The sequence below is a fragment of the Takifugu rubripes genome, chromosome 22 (assembly GCF_901000725.2).
Source record: "Takifugu rubripes chromosome 22, fTakRub1.2, whole genome shotgun sequence".
Taxonomy (NCBI): domain Eukaryota; kingdom Metazoa; phylum Chordata; class Actinopteri; order Tetraodontiformes; family Tetraodontidae; genus Takifugu; species Takifugu rubripes.
Window position 1 is genome coordinate 5278045 of NC_042306.1, and position 24625 is coordinate 5302669.

The 24625-nt window shown below is 43.7% G+C and overlaps 1 protein-coding gene across 1 annotated transcript; it reads right to left on the minus strand.

Moving 5' to 3' along the window:
* Window positions 1-99: 99 nt before the first annotated feature.
* On the minus strand, window positions 100-13187 carry emilin2a (elastin microfibril interfacer 2a). Its single transcript, XM_011616285.2, has 9 exons — window positions 12898-13187; window positions 12248-12373; window positions 11133-11323; window positions 9107-11056; window positions 4956-5291; window positions 3250-3303; window positions 2782-2841; window positions 2551-2691; window positions 100-737 (listed from the first exon to the last, which is right to left on the minus strand). Exons 1-9 carry the CDS (start codon window positions 13041-13043, stop codon window positions 415-417), a joined length of 3327 nt encoding a protein of 1108 aa, XP_011614587.1. The 5' UTR covers window positions 13044-13187; the 3' UTR covers window positions 100-414.
* Between the last annotated feature and the right edge of the window lie 11438 nt (window positions 13188-24625).

Consider the following 24625-nt stretch of genomic DNA (forward strand, 5'->3'; position numbering starts at 1 on the left):
ACTTTTTCACCCATGGTGAATATTTCCCCACTTATGGGTCATAATGGCCTAATTGTGGTCTGATAGGCTGTTAACACAATCACGCCGGTTTCGTCTCCATATAATTCCAAGTAATCAATTTTAATATTAATTTATTAACACTAATTTACATTAAACTTTCACAAAAGGTAAACGAGAAACAACGGCAACTTAATAATCAAATATGTTAGGAACAAATTCTGTTCCTTGTGCTGATGTGTAAATGGTTCACGTTATAGGAATGACTGCGTAACTGAAGATCTTTGCGCGCTCAGAGTGGCAGAGCGGCAGCTGCGTTACGGCGAACGAGCGAAAACTTTAGTTTGTCCTTTTTCCTCGAGTGCAACAGTCTGGGAACAATCCAGTCCTTGTTGTCGCTCCCAGGCTGAGCTCCAGTTATCTCTTGGCCTGTGGAGCGTACAGGAAGATGGCACTGAAGGTGGAAAGGATCTCCCTGGATCCGGTGGTGGCCAGCTGGCCCTCGGTCTTCACCAGCCCCACGCGGTCTCCTTTCCTCAGAGGCAGGATCAGGCTGAAGGAGGCCGAGCCCCCGCAGGTGTACTCCCCTGGGGCCGAGCCTGCACTTTGGCTGGCGGCGCTCTGCAGCCTCTGGATGCTGCGGTTGGACACGGATAGGACGGCCTGCATGCGCTCGCCCTGCTGCGCCGTCAGCAGTCCAGAAACCAGGTAACGGCCGTCCAGAGGGACAGTGAAGATCCCTGAGAGAATAGAAGGAATCGGGGTGAGGATTCGGTTCTCTATGTCCCACGCGTGCACCCCTGGTTCAATTCACAGCTCTAAAATTTCAAACCCTCTGATGCAAAAGTTGAGTTTGAAACATTGAGAGAAAAATAATTCCAAGACAAAAGTATCAGAAATTCTAAGATGAGTGTATTGATGATAAATTGGATCACTATTCATATAAATATCTTAAAAATGTCGATGAAAACATTGTTTATTGTTTGTATGCTGAGGCTACTATAATGTAAATTATGTTCATTTATTTAAATTTAAGTTATTAAAAGTCTTACACAATGGACCTTAAAATGACTTTATATAGATTTGTAACTGTTATTTATCTTTCAACTAAAATTGGCCAAACTCTGCTTTTGCCTCTTGCATTTAAAATACTTTTTCTTGTTTCTAACTCATGAAATTTCTTTGAATATTTTTTCTAAACGGTTCTGTCACTTTTGTCATCACCCCTTCAAACAGTCATTAATGCTGTAGCTGTAGCAGTAACAGTGAGTGCATATAGTCTTTACTATTTTAAATAGTCTCCGCTGGTTTCTGATGAGAAATACTGTATACAGTATTTGCATCCACTCAATCATGATTGTATGACAATCATTAGGTTCTTCTTTTCTTTTAGAGTGACGTTTACAAACAGTGAAACAGACTGTAAATGCATCGTTAGCATGCAGTTATATTAAAATCTTACACAGCTGCATAATGTCAATGTCCAGACTTGCTGCAGTGACTTAGAATAATTTGTCTGACATTTAAATCCCTGAATGCTCCATCATGCAGCTCTGCCTCATGTTTTGCTGCTCAGCAGTTAACGTTGTCCCTGTGCGCTATAAACCCAAAAAAAATAGCAAGTGATGGTAATTATCCTGCAGAAATAAATGGAAATGCACAGCAGAGTGAAAGTTCACTCTTGACTTGACTCCAAATGGCTATTTCCATGTAAATTCTGGTGGTGTAGCTTAAAAATCCTATTGTGTGAGATTTTTAATAATACATTTTCCTCATGAGAGCAGAAAGCAAGATTTATGGTAATAATTTGTCACACTCATTACTGTTTTTATAATGAAAACAATGAAAATTTAATTAACTTTAAATGAACATTAAAACATTTATGTAAATACTGATGCAGGTCCACGTCCATGGGTGCTAGGATGTGTCTAAAGTATCTTTGAATTGATTTTTAGTGTGTGTTTTTGGACGTTACTCATAAGTTTGTCTAGTATGAAAACTAACTTTAAACACAGACTCGCACACAAAATAACAGGTTCAGTGCAGAACAAAGTGTAACAAAGAATCACAGACTGCACGTCTACATAAATGAAAAAAGCCTTATGATCTATGCCACATTTATACTTGTGCATATATTTACAGGCTTATTTTGGATTTATACTCTCAGCCTTTATAACCTGAGGTACAGCCAAACTTCTTCTTTTATTAACCTTCTTTTATCCCTAATTAAATCTAAAAATAGTAAAACCTGAACTTTTGGATCCTCCTAGTCTCGTGTGGAACAGGAGAAATCAATAAAATACAGTCTGACAACCAGTCTGGTGTCTCTGAATGATAGTATCATTTTCCAGAGCCTCCCTTGTCAATCAGCAACATTTCATTCACAGTTTTCTCCTCTCCCTCAGAGGTTTGCAATCTGGCAGGTTACCATGGTGATGGGTGGAAAAAAAAATCTATCTTTTTGAGACTAAAAGGCCAGAGTTAACCCCAACATATATTGTGGATAACCTGCTACCTTCCTTCACACCATTGTTGCTGTTTGCTGCTGTGTACCTGTGTGAGGACTGTAATGGCCGCCGTCATTGACCAGAACCCTGTTGAAGCGAATCACGCCAAACTCTCCAGAGAAGCTCTGCTGGGTGAAGCCAGCAGAAAAAGAGAAGGGATCAGCATAGGAAGTACCGACGGCCGAGGCTGCAATAAAACACGTACAAGTTTAGCGAATCCTTCAGCTTAAAGAAAAGATATATATTTATATATATTTAATTTATTTCTGTATTTTACCTGGTGATTGGGCTGGAGCTTGATAGGCTGGGTTCCAGGGCATCTTTTCTGCTACTGGAACTGCAAATTTTAGAAAAAGGGTCCAAGGTGACATTATTGTTTTGTTTTTTCAGCCGTTGCTGTGGACACATTTGGTGTGATCATCTGATGATGGTCTCCCGTGGCTGCTTTAAATGAACCCAGTGAATCATCCTTCCGCGTTTCTGCGGTCCACTGAGTAATCAGTAAAATCTTTTTTTTTATTTAGTGGAATTTGGCCATAACCACTTTGATACTTTTGCCAACCTGTCACCCGAGATAATGAGATGAAACTTTCCCATTTGAGCGTCTCCAGAGGCGCCAAATTTCATTGCCACAGTTGGCCCACATTTTAAAAACTCAACACATCGAATTCCCACTCCTCCCTCCCACAGGGTCTAGTAAAGATTATGAACTGAGCCTGGTGGTGGTTCTGAAACACTGCAGTACCTTGGTGGCGGTCTGACTGATGGTTGAACGATGCAGGCTGCAGAGGAGGGTAGCCTGTGGAGAAAGCACATCAATCATGTTTCATCATGTGAGGATGAGGAGGACCATCATATCAGCAGAATTCCATAAACAATCAAAGACAAACAGAAATGCACACACGCTGTGCTCCAGCCTCACAAATCTCACATCTTTACCCGTCACGCTGACGTGTTGCATCACTGTCAGAGGCGTAATCTCAACTCATCCCTTAAAGCTTTGCTGGTCCCCGTTTGCCAGAATCCTCCTTCCTTTTCCCAGAAGACAGAAGCACTTCTTGGAACAATTAGAGGCACTGCATTTTCGCTTTTTGGGGAAAATTCGATAACCTCTGCAGCCCCTCACAAAACTTTATAAGACAGGCCATTTGGAGAGCCTCTTTAGAGTTTCAGTACCACTATACCTAAATAGGGACAGACTCCCAGAATATTCCCTCCATCTGAGTTTCCTCCAGTGTCATTCCTTTCCCTGGGATCTTATTTCTTTTGTATTCTTATGTCTATTTTCCTGCAGTAATCCTCAGCTGGAACCAATGTATCCTGAGAAGATTTGGACTTGAGGGAACGAGTGGAATGGCGGGGAATTCTTTTTAAAAGCTTAATTTGATTATGAAGTTAGGATTCCCAACTAAAAGGACTTCAGAGGGAAGATTTCGGGACTGCTCACTATACCCTTCCTGCCAAAACATACCCAAGTGGGAGCTAATTCAGCCAAGAATCTCCTCTGCCACTATCTGCTCTTCGATCCAATTTAAGGCGGACCGCCATTAAAGTCGTTTAAATGTCACATTCCGGCAGGAGCGACGTGACACAACACAGAAAGTCTCCACGTAATTAATGGTGTTGCGCGTGAAACAAGACAGTTTTTTGACGGCGAGGTCAAAAGGAAGCGTGTGAAACAAAGAAAGAAAAGGTTCCAAAAGGGTTCCCCAACCTGGAGAACTTTGCTAAACATTTTTCTTTTTAACGTTTTGCCTTTTGAACCCAGCAAAGTTTCCCTGGAAGGGTTTCTTCAATCATGGATAAAAGCCTGGAAGTATTAATATATAGACATTTCAAATAGTTTGAACCGCAGATATATCCGGAATCCCCTCATGAATTAATTCATGAACTTGCCCTCAGGAAGATGTTGCATCCAGGAGCATTTACGCAAACTGCTTCACATAAACGGTCCAGCCTTTAGAATGGATTCTACAGAAACCAAATGGCAACTCTAGAGGCTTTTACGTACTTCAAAAGAAGCAGGAAATTTGTTGTCAGCCTGCTTTGGGTGTTTCTTTTTCTTAACACTTAAACTGGGCAATCCTGTCTGGTGTGTGGCAACTTTTGGATGATTGGACAGAAGTTCTGAGTAGGCCTGGTTAATCCAAAATGTTGTTTTTTCCCTCTTGTGTGGGGCTCAAAGGGCAGGCTTAAGGAAAAATTGGCCAAGGCCACGAGGAAGTACAAAAATGTACAATATAAGGCACATTAAGGCTATCTGGAAAAAGGTGAATTTAACATTGTTTCTGTGGCAAAAGGCATATTCAAAGGCAGAGTGCATGTGATGCAGTGGAGAGGTCTGACGCCATGTGTTAAATGTCCTAAATAACTTTTCAGTGCAAGTTTATTGGACAAGGATCGTAAACAAAGCAAAATTGCTATAAAAGGAAGTCTGGTGGCAGCGCTCACCTGGTGCTCCAGCAAAACCCTGGACAGGCAGGCTGGAAGAGTGTTCAGATCCCCTTCGAACAGTCACCCTGCGGATGTACCCTGGAGGTCCTGCCTCACCCGTCTCCATCACCGGTCTGACTGGACCCTCGGGAATTTCCGCCGGATGGCCGGGTCGCTGGGGGCTGGACGGTTGCCTCAGTGAAGGAACTTTGATCACGTGTTTGTTCGGCTGCACTGGTTGAATGGGATTGTATGGCTGCCTGTGGCTGGATGGAAGCGGCAGGGTAATGCGAGGGATTTGGAGTCTGGCCCTGGTGGAATCTGGCAGAGGAGCAGGTCTCTCCGGTCTTGAAGCTATTCCATATAGAAAAAGGAGATGGTGTCAGTACTGTAAATGTGTCAGGATAAGTTCACTTTTCTGTCAAAGACAAACCGCATACTAGCTGTAAAGACTCTCCATCCAAGGAGGTTATTCAGAAAAATGCAATCCACGAGCCTTGGTCAAACCTCTCCTTGCTTTTACAGCGTCTCTAAGAATTTACTGAAACACTATCAAAGATAGTATCATACAGGGATTGAGCTGTGTGTTAGCAAGCGTGCTCCCTGAGGGCACCAACATCACCTTCACTAAGGACCGGAATCGGTCTACAATTATGGTAATAGCGGAGGGACTGTGAGCATACTGTAGGACTTTTTTATGCTACTGTAAACATTCACGCACATACAAGACGGTATGCCATATTCTGAGGAATCAAATTTAATAAGACACTACGTGACAGCAGTTTGTCCTTGTTAGAATCATGATCAGTCACTTAGCTTTTATGAAATATCTTCCTTCTTCCCACTGCAGGCTACTCATGAACCCATGCATAATTAAAAATGAATTAAACCCCACCATTATGTCCTACTGTGATAATCAGAAACCTCTTATTCATTTCCTCCCAGTGCCTCCTTCAACGCACCAGTTGCCTGAGTGTATATTTCCCATGAGCTTTGAGTCAGTGTTTCCAAAAAATAAGGAGGGGACCACAAAAAGCAAGTCCTTGTGCACCCTTGAGCATCACCAGGACCAGATGTTCTTCCTTGCCAACAGATTCTTCAGACATTGCTGCGGGTGTCTTTGCGCACTCCAACAATTACATCACAATATGGAAAATGGTGTCAGGGGCCATGGAGCAACGGTGTGGGAGTTACAGTATCACTCACGCTCTAGCGTGCATGTTTCTTTTTGCAGCTATGCATACTGACATGGTTCCATCCACCGCACCGCTTTCCTGCAATGATATATAAGTGCGGGAGGCGCGGGCTGTGCTCTGGCGGGCAGACCTCGGGGACTCCTGTTGTGTATCCGTGTCCATTCTATTCTGAAGACTTCCAGATGGGCCCCACCATCCAGAGTTGGAAACACCTCACCTCGTAACTAGAAATATCCCTGGAAAGACCAGCCGAAGCCAAAGTGTCGCCTCAGAATTCAAATGCCGACTAATTTTAATGGGTGCCGGTGGCACCGTAGTGCTATACTTTCCCAAAAGACTTCCACTGACTACAAAAAGCCTTTTGATATCCTGTTTTTCTTGTCCACCCTCACTGTGGCAGACAGTTAATTTTACAGACCGTCTGTCCGATATAAAGAGAGTGATCAATTGTGAAGCACTGATCCGTGAAATCAAAGCCTTTATTTCATCTTTATGTCTGTGGGCGTCGACTGTCGATAGACACTTCCAGGAGGGCGGAGGGAGAGGAGAAATTGAGTCCTCTGACATTCTTGGAAGGGCAAATTGGAAGAAGAAAAATGGACAGAAGGACGAAGCAACGAGGGAGTAAAGGAGGCATTCAAAGATAAGGCAGAGAGTAAGAAATGATGTAATTTAAAACTGGGATTGCTTCCAAAAAACAGGAGGAAAAGGAAAAAACATCTTGAGAAGTGAATGAGAGAAGAAGGTGGATTAGTCACTACGGAGGGGTAGTGAGCTTTTCCATATTTTAAAATTCCCTAAAAACAGCTCCCACGCCTAATTTCCAAACAACACCGACAAAATTTGCTTTTAAATGAAGCACTTAGTCACTGCTCCCTGACATCCAACTCACTCCCAAAACAGCGACAAACTTGCACACGCTGCAGCGGCTGTAGCAGCTGCTCCAGGGGTGACACTGTGCCAGTGTTTTGCAACCCAACACACACACACGTACACATAATTGTGCATTCACATTGAGTAAGGACAAAGGTATTTCGGCTAATCTTTCACTTATGTTATTACAAAACTCGGGCTGTTTGCAGTCTTCATATACAACCAGCCAGAACAGATGAGCTCAGACGTAAAAATTCAGCGTGCCCAACCAACACCGGCAATGACACCACACCCACAAAGCAGGGATTTGTCATGGAAATTTCGATTTATGCACTCTTCCTACTGCTACAGACAGACAGTGTAGCTGCTTTCTTGAGGGATCCGGGGAAGGAGATTTGCATTTTTACCTCTGATTTATTCGTCTTATTCTTTGTGCTAAGAAAAAGAAAAGGTAAATACTGTTGATTTTACAATCGCAGTTAGCAGAAATTGTCAGATGAGTTCCTTGGTGCACCAATAATTTTCATCTGATGAATAAACTGGCAAACAATCTAAAGAAGAATAGAGGAGAGGTAAAGAATACAGTCACTGAAGAATCCTGTTTATGCCATAATTTATGTTTTCATGTGTCATATTTCGGTCTTTTAGCATAACAACTAGCTTAGTTAGCTTAAAAGCTCGCCCACAGAAAGTAACAGCCTGTTGTTTCCACATTCTCCCAGAAGTAAAAGCTAAATGGCTATGGTGTCTTACATAAACAGTATAAAACAAATCCTGGAAACACTTTGTGTTTGATTTAATTTTAGGATGAGGTGCGGTGTCACGTTGCCTAAACAGCACAACAGTGGAATAAAACATCACTTTGTGGAAGTAAAAAGGAGATATTGAATGACTGAAAGAAAACACACGATCCCATTATTGCTGTCTGTTGTATCGCCACCGTGCCATTGTTTTGGACTGTGGTTTGAAAAAGGGAGGCACTGGTGATGGGGGCCCCACTTGTGACATCACGGCTGAGCGTAGCTGAAGCATCTGTTACTGGGTGTGGAGCCCTGCTTCACCCCTCTCCATCATGACTGGCTCCAGCCATGAGTCAGGGCCCTTAATGAAGACCAGACTCCGCACAGACTGAGGTCACTCTACTGGAATCTCTCGAGGTCGGTATGTTCGTGTATATGTATGTAAGGAGTACAGGAGGTGGGGAGGTGTATGGACCTGTGTGTGCTGATAGATTGTAGGATTGAGCAGCACATTTTTGTGGTGTTGGAAGTAAATTCTGGTGGCAGCTGGAAGACCCCACAGCATGTTCAAAGATGAGCCATTTGGTGTTCTGATCATGATAGAAAGGAGCAAAGTGAAACAAAAAAAATGGAGACAGGGGTTGAATTTGGCATGTAAAAATGTACAAATCCGTGTTCTTATCCAAAAACCCAGCCTCAGACATGGGGCTCCACCTCACTGCTGTGACATATTGAATGACACTTGAGGCAAAAGAGGGAGGCCCGGTGAACTTTGTGTCCTCCCTTCCTGGGAAATACCCTGTGGCCTTTCATGACTTCTGATCCTTCCCTCCATGCCCCCATTCAGGCCAGACAAACTTAATACATTATATGGGGGGTGGATTATCTTCAGGAAAAGTTTGTATTCACACAGATGTTAATCGTGCATGATAACTTCACATGATGGATGGCGGAAAAAAATGGCAAAGGAAAGACTTTCAGCATTTTTAACCTAATCTTTGGTTTCTGAAGTGTGGGAAGCCACAGTCAGTTAGAAGGAAAAAGAAAAGGGTCAAACAGTCCATAACAGTCGAGGTGTTAGGCTTCTTATCTAAATCTTGATGGGAAGGTGAATCTGCTGAAATGTTGAAGCGCTTCAAACAAGGCTGGATAATTGTGACGCACAGTGCAAGACAGGAATGCATGTCAGACATTCCATATCATAGGACGCTATGTCAACATGTATGTCGGTTTATTGTGGGGATTCTTGGGTGTAATCTGAGAACCTGGTTCAGATAACCGAGCAAATGGTGAGTCTCATCACAACATCGCTTGTGTTTGTGAAACCCTGTTATTGGCACTTACCACTGCAGCAACTTACCTAGCTCTTTGGCAGTGGTGCCCTTCAACCCGTGTTTGGCAGGCGTGGGCGGATCATTCTCGAGCTTCTGCAAAGAGTTCCGCAGTGCGATGATGTCTGCAGATTGGTTCCCGCAGGTGACATTCATTTTGTGCACAGCCTCCCTCAGATCACCCACGTGCCTCTCGAGTCCATCCTTCAGCTCTTTGATAGTGATGGAAACGGCATCTAACCGCCCGCACACCTTTTCGAGTCGGCTCACGCGTCCGTCTACGGCAGACATGTCATCGGAAACACCTTGCGTGTTCCGCTTGCACTGGCTTAGATCAGAGGAGAGCCGAGTGCTGAAAGAGTCAAGTCTACGTCTCAGGTCCTCCACTTGCCGCTTTGTGTCATCCGACTGGTGATGGGGCACTGAAGTCAGTTTGTCCCAGGATGGACTCCCTGTGCTGCTCTGTACAGCGGGACAGCAGGTTGAATTTATTCTCTCCATATCCTGATTGGATTTGTGCATGGAGTCACTCAACCCTGTAACTGAGCTTGCAAGACCGAGGAAGTTATCCTGGAGATTAAGCAGTCTTTTCTGGAAGCTGTCCATCACTGAGTCGCGCCTGTTGGTGGCAACTGACTGTCTTTCAGCGAGATCTTCAAGCTGCCTGAGCTTGTCTGTGTTAGCATTCACATCACTGAAAAGGACTTCAAAGTCATTCCTATTGCGACTCATGTCCCTCAAAATGTTTTCCAGACCTCTTATTGTGGGTGATGAACCTACAGGGATTTCTGAGGCCGAACACCCAGCAGAGCACAACTCCGCAACAACACTCACCCTATCGTCTAAACCTTGGAGATGGAACTTATTACTGTTAACTTCGGCCTGCAGGGCATCAATAGAGAACATCCCAGGGAATGAATTATTGCTCATTTCCACTAACATGTTTGTGAACTGGTCCTTCATGTTGATCAGGCGTTCGTCCATAAGTTGCCGGAGCACCACTGCCTCATCGGTAATAGCTTGTGTCAGCTTCTGTTCGATGTAGAAGCAGTGTGTTTCTGCATTTTGCTCTGAAATATTAACGCGCGCCTCCAGATCCTCAATCAGGAGCTTGATTTCATTGTTCTCCTCAGGTTCGGAAAAGTGTGCCAGCTCGTTGTCAATGCGGATATTTAGGATACGGTGAGCCTCTGCAATGCGGTCAATCTCCCGCCACAGGTCCTTGTGGTTGCTGTGATCTTCTTCTGGCTTTGCTGGATCAGTCTGCCTCTGAGTTCGAATGGGTATGTCCGTGGCGGCCATTTCCCGACGTATTTCCCGCATCTCCTTTCTCAGGTCAGCCTCCTTGGTATCAACAAGCTTCGTCAGGCTATCCAAACCTTGCTCACGACTGTCTTCGCAGGTCTTCTGCAGGGTGCTGATTCTGTCATCGCATGTACTTTGGAGCTTGGCCAAGTGTTCCTCTACATTTTGGTCTAGCTCCTTTTTCATCCTTTCAAAGTTCTTATTGATGTGTACCTGGATGACTTCAAAATCGGCTATAGCTGGAGTCTGTGAGGCATCCATCAGGACGCGGATCTGCCCCTCGTGACTGCTCATGGTTCCCCGTAGGTCTTCCAAAGCATCGTCCTTGTTTTTCAGGTCACTGCTGATGGCGTCCAAGCGGACCATGATTTTTTCCAAAGCCTTGTCTCCGAGGGCGGCGCCTTTAGTGGCCTGTCCATCCAATACCGCCGGGCTGTCGTCTGCGCCGGCAGTGGAGGCACTGTCCGGTGGACGCATGTTGTTGAGGAGCGTCACGAGTGTCTTCCTTGTGTCTTCCTGCAGGTCTGTGCGAAGGTTTTCAGTGAGGTCTTTCAGAGCCGACTGGAGACTCTGGACCGTCTGAGAGAGATGGTTGACTTCACCTTCCAGGAGACGGACCTTGTCAGTCTCTCCGTGCCTCGTCTCATGATGGCCCGTCTCTCTCCGCTCAGGTCCTGCAATCAGAGAATAGTTGTTAAGTTTTTAGTCAGAAAATGGAAAACACTTTCTCTGTGGTAGTTGGAGACTTACTCTGCGTGTGTCGGGTGGTATATCCTGGATTTGGTACTTGGTGAGGCTCTGTTTGTGGCGCTGTCTGCCGGTGCTGGGGTGGCTTTATATCTTTACAGTCCAAACCATGGTATCCAGGACAGCATCTCCACTCCAACTCCGTCACTGTTTTGAAGGCAATCTTGTATGTGGGTCGAAACCGGTTTTGGTATCTGAAAAACAGCGTAAGTATTACCACATCTTGGATCTGGATCTTGGCAACACTGACTGTTTTGGCGGCGGGAGGGAGGTGAGGGTGCGGGGGCAGGGAGAAGTTTTATTCTTGCTTTTTGTGAAAACATCTGTTACCTATCATATTTCCGACTTGACTTCCCAAAGACAGAAAAATTCCAATATAATATACTGTAGGATTTTACAGAGGAATACATTTGTGAGCTTCTTCTCCATCCCCCACCAATGAAAAATTCTAAACTTTCAAATAGTTCCCAGAGAAACAATAGATGACATCACTTCCCTGAAGGCAGAGCTAATGTCATGCGGAACATCTGGAATGTTGACGACTAAGTGCAATAGCCATCTAGGCATATTCCCCCACTGCATCCTTCTCTGATAACATTTCCCTCACTGAGAAAATAGACAACGAAAAATGGCAAACTGGGCTGACACTTGATATTACAGCTGTGCAAAACTCTGCGTGCTTAGATCCTGATCTAAAATGAGATCATGACGGTCTTAGAGATGCGAGGGAACAAATGTGAGGCATTTATTCTCTCTGTCGGGTTCTTCTTGCTTGAAGTTAGGAGCGTGCTCCTGTGACATGAGAATGATCAGTTTCCATGGGTCTTTTCCACAACACTGCAGCTCTCAAGCGTCTGTTTGTGTAGTGAGATTACCGAGTTAAAACATAGACAGTGCGTGCTCTTTTGCAATTAATAACAGTTCACAGAGGAATGTAAATGGAACTGAAATCCTGCAGCAGCCAGAAATACAGCCAGCTGCTGGTATTCCAATTTAAATCAATAAGTGTTCTGCGTCCAGGTGCCTCTTATTTAAATATTTACTAGACGAATTCAAGTCTGTCTAACATGATGCATCCCCACAACTCCTAGTGTCCCCGTTTTCCCCGGGACGCTCACGTCACTTGTTGCTGGCAGTCGGGCTGGTAAACCGGGCAGGGGGCCACGATGGGCTCCTGGAAGCTCTCCACACCGTCCTGTACGGCACAACTCACGTTCCTGCGCACGACGTAGGCGCACCAGTTCCTGTGGAGGAAAAATAGGATTATAGATGAGCTTGAACGTACCATACTTATGGGTTAAAGGAAACATTGCTTTCTTCACAAGCATTAATAATTCAGGTAAAAGTCATACTCGCCAGAGTGTAAAACGCGCGTTCCTCCTCAGAAACGCCTGCAACCACTCTCTCTCTTTTTAGGCCTTATAATTATTATTAGTATTGATAATCAGGCAAACGTCGGAAGAGATGGCGTCACCATCTCTTAATCACTAACGTAATCACTAACATTCCAATGTTTATCTGAAGCTTATCAAGTTTGGCAACGCAGACGAACGTCAGCCAAATTTAGAAATATGCTGATAAAACCTTTGTATTGGGCTCGAAATGACCATAAAAGGTAGAAAGGATTACTGTCAGGATCAATAATAACTGTATTGATCGGGCTATTAACCGGACTTTGACTTTATGAAAGGCGGAGTCCAAAATTCGCCGACTTTTCACAGTTTTTAAGACTTTACAGCAAAAAGTTACAAAACAAAACAAAACTTACCTATTCCGGTGTCTGTGCACGACCCCGTTGTATGCAGACCCCTGGAACAAATCATAAGAGGAGGGAGAGACGTAATTCAGCTGAAAGTTCAGAAAGAGCGTGAAAACTATCCAGCGCAAGTCCATCTCTCCAATTCCGAGGTCCATGCTGCAACAAATGCCTAAAAACTCCAGATGCCTGACAAAGAAGAGGACGACTACTCCGTTATTATCATGCGCGCTGGTCCCGAACACCAAAGAAGCGTTCCCCCGGTGAGTCTATCAAAGTTTGGGAAAGTCCAGATTCTCTGCAACTCCCTTGGAATGACGTGTTGAGTCCACACCCTCCCCCCGAAACATCATATCGGGGGAAGGAAAAACACATCTGACCTTCTTTCAACCTCTTTAATAAACCTGTTTTTGTTGTTGAGGCAGGGTCTTTTAAGTTATACAAGTTTAGATGAGCTTAGGTAATTCTCTGCCCCACCCCCCAACCCCGAAAAGACATGGGCTTTATCATTCTCCAGTCTTTCACACCTCCCTGACCAACACACAATTGTTTCCGGAATGCTTTGAAAGGGATTTGTGGAGGATGATGTGGTCAATTTTGTCGTCTGCTGTGTTGTGAGAATTGGAGAATCGCTGTGGAATTTCTGGGCCAAACTTGAGCCCAAGACCCCCGAGGACGCAGGTGAAAACAGCTCTGTTGGATTTTAAAAGTTCAGACTGTGAGCCAAGTTGACACAGTGCTAATCTGAAATTCTAACGTTAAAAAGGATGCAGCACAATACAGTTACACAGGGGCTTCATGTCACTGCACTCGAGGCGAAGATTCTTTGTCACAGCTTTGCCACTGTGCAAAAGTGAGAAATAGAGCGAGAGTCTGTGTGCACACAGAGGAGCCGTGAAGATGATTTTTGTGAAACAGCTTGGAGCAGTTTCCCGCCTGGTGCTCATTCTAGGTGTTTTTCTTCCCTTTGCATGATTAGACGGGTGCTGCCAGTAAACACAGGTGATTATGGAGTGGGGGAGAAAAACAGGGGTTCAGAGTGAGAGATCTAAACAAGAAAAAATGTGCATAGAGATCTTCATCGCACTTATAATAATAATGGTAATAATCACTGGATGCAGCAGTGATGTATAAATATATTGCAGGTGGACATGTTCTTCCTCCCCCCAAAATCACCCTCTACCCTGACAGAAGCCAGACAGGCCTTCTCAAAATTAGACTGTACCATTTCAGTCATCCTGACAGCACTCACAGTGTTTCGGAGGGGTCATGTAAGTCAAAGATGACTAAAAATGATTGGATTTCAGACAACTTATCGACAGGCTTCCATGACACTCTCCACCAGACCATCAAAATGTCACCCAGGGCTTCCAGTTACCAGCAGGTACCACCATGAGTATAATTGAATATTACAGGACATAGTTCTCTGCACAGGGCTCTAGAATGTGAAACCCATATGTGAAATGAATCTAATTGCATCTGTAGGTGAGGAAAAATACAAGGCCTGTCAAAAACTAAAGCTATTTGTGCAGATGTGCAGAAGAAACTGCACATGTGTGTGAAAATATCTGACTTCCTGCTGGATTCCTGATAGGATCCCAAGAGACTTTTTTTCTAAGTCTGTGTACCAAATTTCATATGTGTTGGTCAAACGTGGTCTGAAGTTTGCTCCTTTGAAAATGTGTAGCGGCGCTACAAGTTAGCTCAGAGGCGCACAAGTTATCGGTAGCTCCAACAGGCTTTTGGGGGGTTTCAGATTTAAAATGCGTACTGAGGCTCAAAGGTGACGCAGCCCAGAGATGCGTTGTTAAATCTATCACTATAATACAAAGTGACTGTTTAAATATATATATGTGTTTGGGTCAGAAGTCTGTTCAAACACGCGAATTCTGAGGCAGATTGGAAAATATTTAATAATTTATGCAACTTAGAGCAACTTCTCCCATCAGCAAAGCATCATCAAAGTCTCAATGACTTTGTTTGAGGCAAATGTGCTCAACAGACTCGTAGAAAGCTACTGCAATGAGAACCATGACATTTCCTGTCGACAACAGAATATCCATAACTGCATATTGTCATATACTGTAGACCACAATCAAACCTGTGACCTTTGACCATGATTATTTTTTTCCATTTTACAGCCACTTCCTGTTTTATGGCAGAAGAGCAAAATTCTCCATTCTTTCATGCCCATACCCTCTAATTAAAAGTTAAAAGCTTCACAATTTAGCATTAGATTCTCTTGTACAGTTCAAATATGAAGTCCGATCCAATCTCGTAAGCGTTTGATTCCTGAAAATGACATGTGCAAAAATCGCACAGCCAATTAATTTAAAGGAATAATAACTTAAAAATATATTTAAATGATAATTTCTGCTAAAAAAATTGCCTCACACAGCTGGTACTTGGCACTAAATATTTTCCTTGTGGGGTCTTTTGATGTGTTCCTCAGGGTGTTTGGGCACCAGAAGAGGGCAGTACAGCAGCAGCAAAAGTCGCCAATTCTCCTCCTTGTAGTCATGGCAATACCTTTTCCAAAGTGCTCCCAATAAAAAAAAGGAAGACATTTCATTACTGAAGCACCGTGAAAAGCAATAATTCAGCTTGCAGGGCTTTGCGCCCCTGTCAGTTACCTGTGGTATGGCCTCCGAATTGTCTATCATTCTTGGTGCAGGGTATCATCATCAAAGAAAACCCCTTGGAAGTGGATTTGAAGCAATTGTTCTTTAATGGTTGTGATGATCGTGGTGCACAACTTGAAACCGTAAAAAGTGCAAATGAACTTAACTTTAGATGCTGCACATGCACATGCACACACCCACACACACACACACACACACACATACAGACAACATTACATTTAGGTAGCTTCTCCTCAATTCACCTCAATTTACAACCTGTAGAGCCGCCTGGAATGGAAAAAGCTTGCACTGAACCGGGGGAAATCCTCTGTCTGGAGCGACGTGTGTGTCATTGAGATGGGCAATTTGGCGAGGGCCGCTTCCCACCATGTTGCCTTTCCAATCCTTTAAATTGTGCTGCTCTTGGCGTGCTGACCTTGATCTTCGTATCAATAAATGTGCAGGTGGACTTCAAATGCTTTCAAGGCTGCCAGGGAGTTGAGGGAGAGTGTATTTTCTAGTGTATTAATATTATAGGGGGGAAAAAGAGAAAGATTTTCAATTGTAGAACCAATTCTCTCATGGACCAGAATATTTTATACTGATGCTCTTTAAGATGTCCATGTGAGTTGCGTAATTTTGGTGAAATAGAAAAGCCTGGGTGTTTGTCTGTGGAGGGACACTCACGGCACTCACGCGCTCGCCTGCACACGGTGCCTGAAGGTGCAGAGAAGATGCTATTTCAATATTACTCCCAGGGAGCTTAAGACTTACATTCAACAGCTGAATGATTAGTGAATCCTTAAAAGTTTTCCACTGGAGCTGGAAGTGGTGTTCAATTCCACACACTGCATGCAAAAGTGCCAGAGTATTTTGGTCCTTGAGGACGTAAGAGCACAGACGGCTGAAGTCTTCCATCATTAGTTTATTTTCTCCATTTCCCCCTCAACTCTCGTCTCTTTGTTGCCTTCACATTTGCTTCTTACAGATACTTTGCGCTGGGATCCTGATTGAGACGAACTCACTGGCGACGCTGAGCTATACGTCAGAAATATCCTTTCAGTTATTAATTGGCTCACCTGTGAATGACCTTCTCTGGATCGGGGAGATTGGATTCTTGTTTCACTGCATGAGGCAGAGGTTGTGATTTGTTATACCGTCACGATTCCCAGCCCCTGCTTTCTTGGGTTTAAGGGTAAGTTCAAACAAATGTCGTGGCCGGGCACGAAGGGGGGGATGCAGTCTCTGCAGGCGCACACACATAAATAACCCACAAGCCACCCCTCTGCACACACACAGGCACACACAGGCACACACACGCACACACATACACATACATAAATATGTATCTACATCTACAGAGATGCCAACACCTTTTCTGGAAAGTTGATTTATTGTTAAATATTGTAAAATGTTATATAGCTATAAGCTCTGCTCATGAATAGTTAATTATGGGTGCGGTGCACTCGTCACCTGAAATGTTAATGAAGTGTGTGTGTGTGCGTGTATGTGCGTGTATGTGTCTGTGTGTGAGAGAGAGAGAGAGAGAGAGAGAGAGAGAGAGAGAGAGAGAGAGAGAGAGAGAGAGAGAGAGAGAGAGAGAGAGAGCTGCTGAGCAAATACAACAGATGAGCTGATCCAGAGACGGGTGCCCTTTCACATGGGGAGTGATGAAATTAATGAATGGGGGTGTGCAAACAAAGGGGCTGATACAGGAGGTGCACTCTCTGTGCATTTGTGCGTGTGTCAGTATGCGTCAGAGAGTACTAGACAGGCGAGACAAGAAGGCCCCACCTCATCCAATTTAAGCACTTTGATCATAATCATTGGGAAAATGTGTCGATGGAAACCTTTTTCATTCCATAGCAGGAGTAGAATCGGAGCCGTTCTGAGATTGTGGATTATTTCACCTTTTGTCCCTGACTGACACAGGCTGGCTATTCAACCTGTTGCAATTGATGCAGCATCTTCTAAGAAATGAGCCATTTGAATTCAGGATTATTTGAAAATGAATCATCGTGCGAGATCACTCATGCGTCTCTATATTTTCCTTTGGATTCCGTTTGCTGCTGTGCCGCTGAGCTCTGGCTCCTTCATCCTCACATGCACCGATGGCCAGCTGCAGCTTAGCGACACCACATCACAACTCATAAGCAGCATCAGCCTTCTCCGATCAGCGATCCTTTGTTATTGTGTGAAGTGTAAGAGAATAAACCAAGTTTTGTAGCTGACAAGGACTTGTCGACTGCTGTTTAACAGCTGGAATGTGGGATTTTGATTCATCCGCCTCGGTTCATTAGTCTCGACAATGGTTGACTTTGACATGAAAGGCGATGCAAGACGCACCATCAGAGGTTAAAGAATTGTGGATGTAGAGCTGAAAGAGGTCTCATTGCTGGGCGAGTTTGTACGCAGCACCAGGAGGAAGTTGACATTTGGGACCCTGGAGTGATTAGCACTGCTGCCACATTGCGTCATTTAAAACAAGTTGTAAGATAATGAACCCAACTCCCTGTGTCATTGTCCATCCTCCTTCTCTTCCTCCACATCATTAAAAAGTGCTGCTAAACACAAAACGGAAACACTTGCACAACAATGGTCGACGCCACTAATGGGGGAAGAATGACATCATCATCGTCAGATTACAGCTAGGTTTGACAGGTTCTAGGGTTGAATCCCCTGGGCCAGGGGTTTTTCTGTGTGTCTGTATGTTCTCCCGCAGTTTGTGTGCCCCACCACTAGGAAGTCTTTTAACTCCCCAAACATCCGTTAATCAGCTGGTACAAATTCTGCTACCAAAAATCGATTAAAATGGACATCATAATTATAAGTCGCAGCATTATTGCTAACAAATGTGCACATAATTGACATTTCCTGCCTCCATTACTGGCACTTACAGCAGATTACAAAACCTGGAATTTTAATGGATGACAACCATGAAAAATGAGAAGAAAGAAAGTAACATGAGATAAAATAAAGCTGAAAGATTAACCATTAAGTTGTACAATATAGAATAAAAAGGTGAAACACCAGTTCGCAACCTGGAACCGCATCGCTGCTATTCATTAATTTTCAAGAAGTAAAGGAGAAAAGGTGGGAGTTTCTTTTTCTTTTTTGCTACCCACACAGTGAGATCTGACGCTTGTCATGTGTCACATGAATGCCTCGACCCCCTTTGAACTTGTCAAGGAGACTCTGTCCATGAAAAGGACTTCATTATTTAACTGGTTCATCCCTGTCCTCTTCATTTCTGGACTTCTGTTCTTTGTGTCTTCAGTCAGGAACTTGCGCAGTCCAGCTCTAAAGTGATCTAGTCAAGGACTACTTTGAACCAAACCACAACTGATGTAACTGCCTTTGTGTTGCTCAGAGTGAAAACAAGATCCCTACCTCTGATTGAACAAAAGGGTACCAACCCTGGGATGCGTTCAAATACCAAAGCATTCACTGGAAAGGGTGCTCATTACTTAGATTTATTTTTCTACCTCTTGAAAACTCTGACGCACTTTGCCAAGTTTTATTTTTTATCTGAATTCCGCTCACACTTAGTTCTGTTGAGATGTGAGGCCTTCATTCAAATATATATATATATTTTTTTACAGAATTGACAATTCTAAAACTTAAAGTGCTTACAGGTATAAACTTCCACCAACATCAGAGTATTGATGTATTTTAATGCAACAGCATGAGTCACGCTGATTTTTTAAAAAGTATTTAAGCTATGGGGGAGTGATGTGGTTGACTTTATGAGACCCCCCCCTCCTCTGACTGAGTAACACTGATTAATCAAACAGCCCCTGGATCTGATTCATATTACTGTGACTGTAATTGATTTCCCACCGGAATCTTTCACTTGGACTCCAAGCCGACTTAAAGGCTCCATCAAATCTCAACCTTAAATATATTGACAGTCTGCACTTCAATGGACCTGATGTGCTAAACCAGTAGAGACTTTCTCAGACTGATGTAAATGTAAATATCACTGAAAAACACATTGGTAAAATCGAATTCACTCTTCAGTGATCACCTCATTGCCAGGTTGTCTCTATGTCACTTTTAAAGCAGCTCACAGCATATTGCTAATATCCCCTCTATTTCTATAGTGTCACTTTCAAGTACCGGTAGCTACAATTCAGCTTTTGCTATAATTTTAAAACTACCACCTTACTGACCACTACAGCATGACTCATTTCTGCCCAGATGAACAGATTACAGTGATCAGTCTACTCTGTGGATAATCTGCACTCCTCTTTTGCCCAGTCACGTGATTTCTGGTCGCAGTTCTGTGTGGGATTGGGTTAAAGGTCGGCATTCAGACATCACTGACCCTGTGTTATTCACTTCCCACCCTGTCCTCCTGCTACCTGCAGACCTATGAGAAGGAAAATAGCCATGTTAGCTAAAGCTGACAGGCAAGAAAGAATCTTCCATGTCTTTTCTCACTCTCAGGCATATATTCTGGGTATTGTTGTGGCTTTTGCTCAAGGCGGTGCAGCATCCTTCACTTTGTCAGTGGGACTTAAGCTACTCCTCAGTGTGCAGACGCTGCCAGCAGTAAAGGCTCATCTGTAACAGTGGAGACAGTGATTAGAGAGGAGGAATCAATAATACATGGTAAGGGACGTCTAATGTACCACAGGGACTGACAGACAGACATCAACGTCTCCGATACCCAGCCCGCAATCTCATATCCGCTGGTTTCGACACACAAAGCCAGACAGAGGAGGCACACGAGGGGAAGGATGCAGCAGGGGAAATAAAAGAAGCAAAAGAAAAGAGTGAGACAAATGGAGACAATAGCTGGGGTAAAAAAAACAAAACAAAACACAAGTGTAAAGTAACGAGGATTCAATTTTCCAAATAACGTTTCTGATTTGATCAATTTCCTTAACTCTTCAAATCACGTGAATCCGGAAGGAATTTATTGATCGAAGGAAGGAGGATCAGCAGTGGCAGACAAACACAACAAGGTTACTGCAGGGGCGTTCCAAAGAGAGCCCTTCATCCTCACACCGACATGATGTTTCAAAAATCAATATGGGACTGTGAAACAGGGCAAAATGAAATAAGTGCGCGAGCGATCCGGGAAATAAGATTGGCAGGCCGAGAGAAGCATGCCACCGCTCCCCAGGGATGGATGTTCGCCAAGCGGTCTCTCGTACCGAGATATTGGGGTTAATGCACGCTCCGCATTAGCACACTAGCAGCACGGCTGACCTCTCCCACAGCAATGGTGAAATAACCACCGCGCCCACGCGAGAGTGATGATCTAATTAATCAGAAATTGGAAAAGCTACGCAGTCTCCCAAACCAGTTGCTCCCCCTGAATGCAGCCCCACCTTAGAGGTAGTTTACAGAAGCAAGCACAGATATTGTAATAGTCTGATATCATTACACCAGTTTGTTCTCCTTCCAGGATGTAGCGACATGACTACTTGAATTACAGAACCTAAGTAACCAGAGCATTGCCAAAGAGACCCAGACCCGCATCGGTTGATTGAGGTTAGCTGAACCCAATTCACCTATACCCCATTTCATGTCTTTGGGCTGTGGGAGGAACCCAAGCAGAACCCCGTGGACATGGAGTGAACAGGAAACAAGATTGAAAAGCCCCCATTTACCAATATTTAAATTACCCCACACAATTATTAATTTTTTGGTTGAAATAACACTTTCAAAGTTTGTCTCAACCCTCAGCAACATTGTAGAGTCTGAAAGGAAACAAATGTTGTACTTTTCTATTGAAGTCGGCTGCAGATGACACCGAAATGTGGTTTTATTTTGGCTAGATGTAAAAGATTCAGTGCCATGAAAACGTTATGCAAGACAATGAGCGAGATGGGAAATAAGAACACACAAAAAACAAACCTTTAATATAGTTTAATATAGAAGAATTCTCACACCACCCACAAAAAGAGCCGTTACAATTTCAATGAAACCAATTCCAAAAAATTAAAACCATATAAAGATAGATACCATTTTTTGGTTTATTTCAGACATTATCTGCCTCCCCTCTACCAGGAGTGTTACCGTCATTGTCATGACCTTCTCTTATCCTTCAGTTATAATAATTCAGTCTAAAATGTTTGAAACAAATGAAGATCCCTAAGAGGAAGAGGAGCTTATCACGGTCAAAGGTTTCTTTCTCTTCTTTTAAAACTTCAACAGGAGCATGGTCACCATAGCTGCTCTTCCGAGACTTCCGAGAGTCAGTAATTATTTAGAAAAAGGGGCAGAAATTCTGAGGGGTGTTGGCTTATTTTCATCTTGAAATTTGATATAGACATGAAAAAGAACCACAGATACGATGATGAGGTTAGAGATGTGATTCTCTTTGGATCTATAACCTCGGTGTAAAAAACGTTTTATTATGCAAAGATGTTGCCAAACGGGGGAAAAAAATACCCCATTACAAAGTCTAGCCACTAGATAGCGCCATTCCTGATGGCGCAATTTAAAAATCGAAAAAACAGTGTTTATTTGGGCTGCAAATTAGCAAAACCTCATACTAATCTTTTTATTTAGTTCTTGACATGAGAGATTTTATTTTCCTGTTACTCATGTGACAATTACGGAACCAGCCATGTCAGATTTAAAGTGGTTATAGATTGTGAGTAACACTAAAGGCACTGGGCGAGCTCATCATAGCAGCTGACAAGCAACTACTCAGACACTCACTCAACCCCCCTTCCCCCCTTCATGCTGGGTCCTCTGACAAAGGGCTTCAGAGCTTGAAGGGACGTCCATATGTGTCAGAGATGGATCCCCTCGAGCTGGTGGCTTTTTTTCCCCGTCTGACCCACAGCTGCCCTTGCTGTAATGAGGTGTCGTCAAAGAGCAATCTCTAAAATAGAAAAGGATTTCAATTCGAAGACAACGTTATTGATATGCAAAATTTGTGCAGAGGAAAATCACTCAGTGGAAGAGCTATGATGCCGTTGATTTGTTTTGATCTGCAACAGTGATAATGCAATGAGAAATGCTGGTAGTAGCTCAGTCAATAGGGTACTGGGCTGAGAGGTGGAGGGTTCCTGTTTTAAGACCAGGTGTGGACAAACTGTGGACAGTGTTCTGCTAGTAGGGGGAAGTGGCAGGACACCTTCAGAGCACTGTCAAGGTTGACCAAGGTACCAGTGAATTGGTGATTCAGTCAGGGGCATATTCTGTTGTCTTTAACAACCTCTGTGTGAGTCAGGAAAGGATAAAGCTGAAAGGAAATATTGGTTTTACTTGAGGTTCGTGTGATTTATGTGTTCCTGACATGAGAACTCAACATGTTAGCAAATCAAAATCAAATCAAATCAATCTTTATTTATATAGCGTCTTATACAATCAAAATTGTTTTAAGGCGCTTTCCAGAATCCCAGGGCCTAACCCCAGACAAGCAACAGTGGCAAGGAAAAACTCCCCTTTAACAGGAAGAAACCTTGAGCAGGACCAGGCTCATGTAGGGGGACCCTCCTGCTGATGGCCGGCTGGGTAAAGAGAGAGGAGAGGAGAGGAGAGGAGAGGAGAGGAGAGGAGAGGAGAGGAGAGGAGAGGAGAGGAGAGGAGAGGAGACGGGCACAGAAACACACACAAAAATACACTATTTATACAGCTGATCAGCAGGGCCAGAGGTCGTCATGCAGCTCCGAAGGCGGCGATACCTGTAAATGAAATCATCTGCTTGATGAGGAGGAGGAAAGGAGAGGAAGAGAGAGGAGAATAGAGGAAACCATGACCCAGTGGGGGGGTGACAGAGGCCTGTCAGGTGATCATGTTTCCGGACCCCGGCAGCCTTGGCCTATAACAGCATAGCTAAGATGTTAACCTAATGATTAGACGACCCCCTAAGTATGATAATTTGTCAGTCTATGATAGTAACTGAAACTACAGAATTAGTAACAATAAGCTTTTTCAAAGAGGAAGGTTTTAAGTCTGATCTTAAAAGTAGCGATGGAGTCAGCCTCCCGCACCTGGACAGAGAGCTGGTTCCATAGCAGGGGGGCCTGGTAGCTAAATGCTTGGCCCCCGATTCTACTCCTAGAAACTCTGGGTACCACAAGTAGACCAGCATTCTGAGAGCTTAGCGGTCTATTGGGCTGATAAGATATCACTAGCTCCTCCAGGTAGGATTGAGCTAGGCTTCTGAGGACCTTGTAGGTCAAAAGAAGGGTTTTAAAAGTTATTCTAAATGTAACGGGCAGCCAATGAAGAGACGCCATTACAGGAGTTATGTGATCTCTTTTGTCAATACCTGTCAATAACTCTGGCTGCAGCATTTTGGATTAGCTGGAGGCTTCTTAAAGAGTTGTTTGGACACCCTGATAATAAAGAATTACAATAGTCCCGCCTGGAAGTAACAAAAGCATGAATGAACTTTTCAGCATCATGCCACGTCAGTAGTTTCCTAATCTTTGCGATGTTTGTTGTGTTTTGTGGAATTAATCTATTTCATCTATTTCTATTTCATCTTTAATTTTCCTTAATTATTTCTTTAATTCTTCTCTTTAATTTATCTTTAATTATTTCTCTAAGAGATAAAATGGTTTCATTGACTAAAAGGCCGATACGTCCTTGGTAGCTAGGCTAGTTTAATGAGCGCTTTAAGTAGTGTCTGCACTTTGTGACCATGTGACCCTTCTGAGTGGTTGAAAAGGAAGCGGGAGATTTCAGTTGTATTGGTTACCTGTCCACATTCTTACCTGGTGTCCGGCTGCTTGGTGAGTGTTAGTGGGTTTCTTACTTTTCTGCTGGCTTTGGCATCTGCTGTCTGTCTGCTGTGCTGTTGGGTCTACTTGGTGAAGATAATGATAAGTCTTGGGTTTGTTTGGTATACTTGTAGAACTGTCATTGTCTGTTCAGGTTGATTTTTCCCTTGTTTTGGAATGTTTAATTGTTTGGCCAGCTTGTAGCAAGGACGTCTACTTCCTGGTTTGCCCAGTGGTTTCTGGGAGCTGTAGTCCGGCTGTATTTCCTTTGGAGAGACATGGGCTATTGGTACTGCTATTTAAGGGAGAGGGAGGTGGTGGTGGTGGGGGAGGGGGGGTGGCGGGTGCTCAGCCTGTAACTGGCCACAGTAGCGTATTAAAAAATACTTAGATTAAATAAAATAAATGCCGATTCTTGTACCAGTT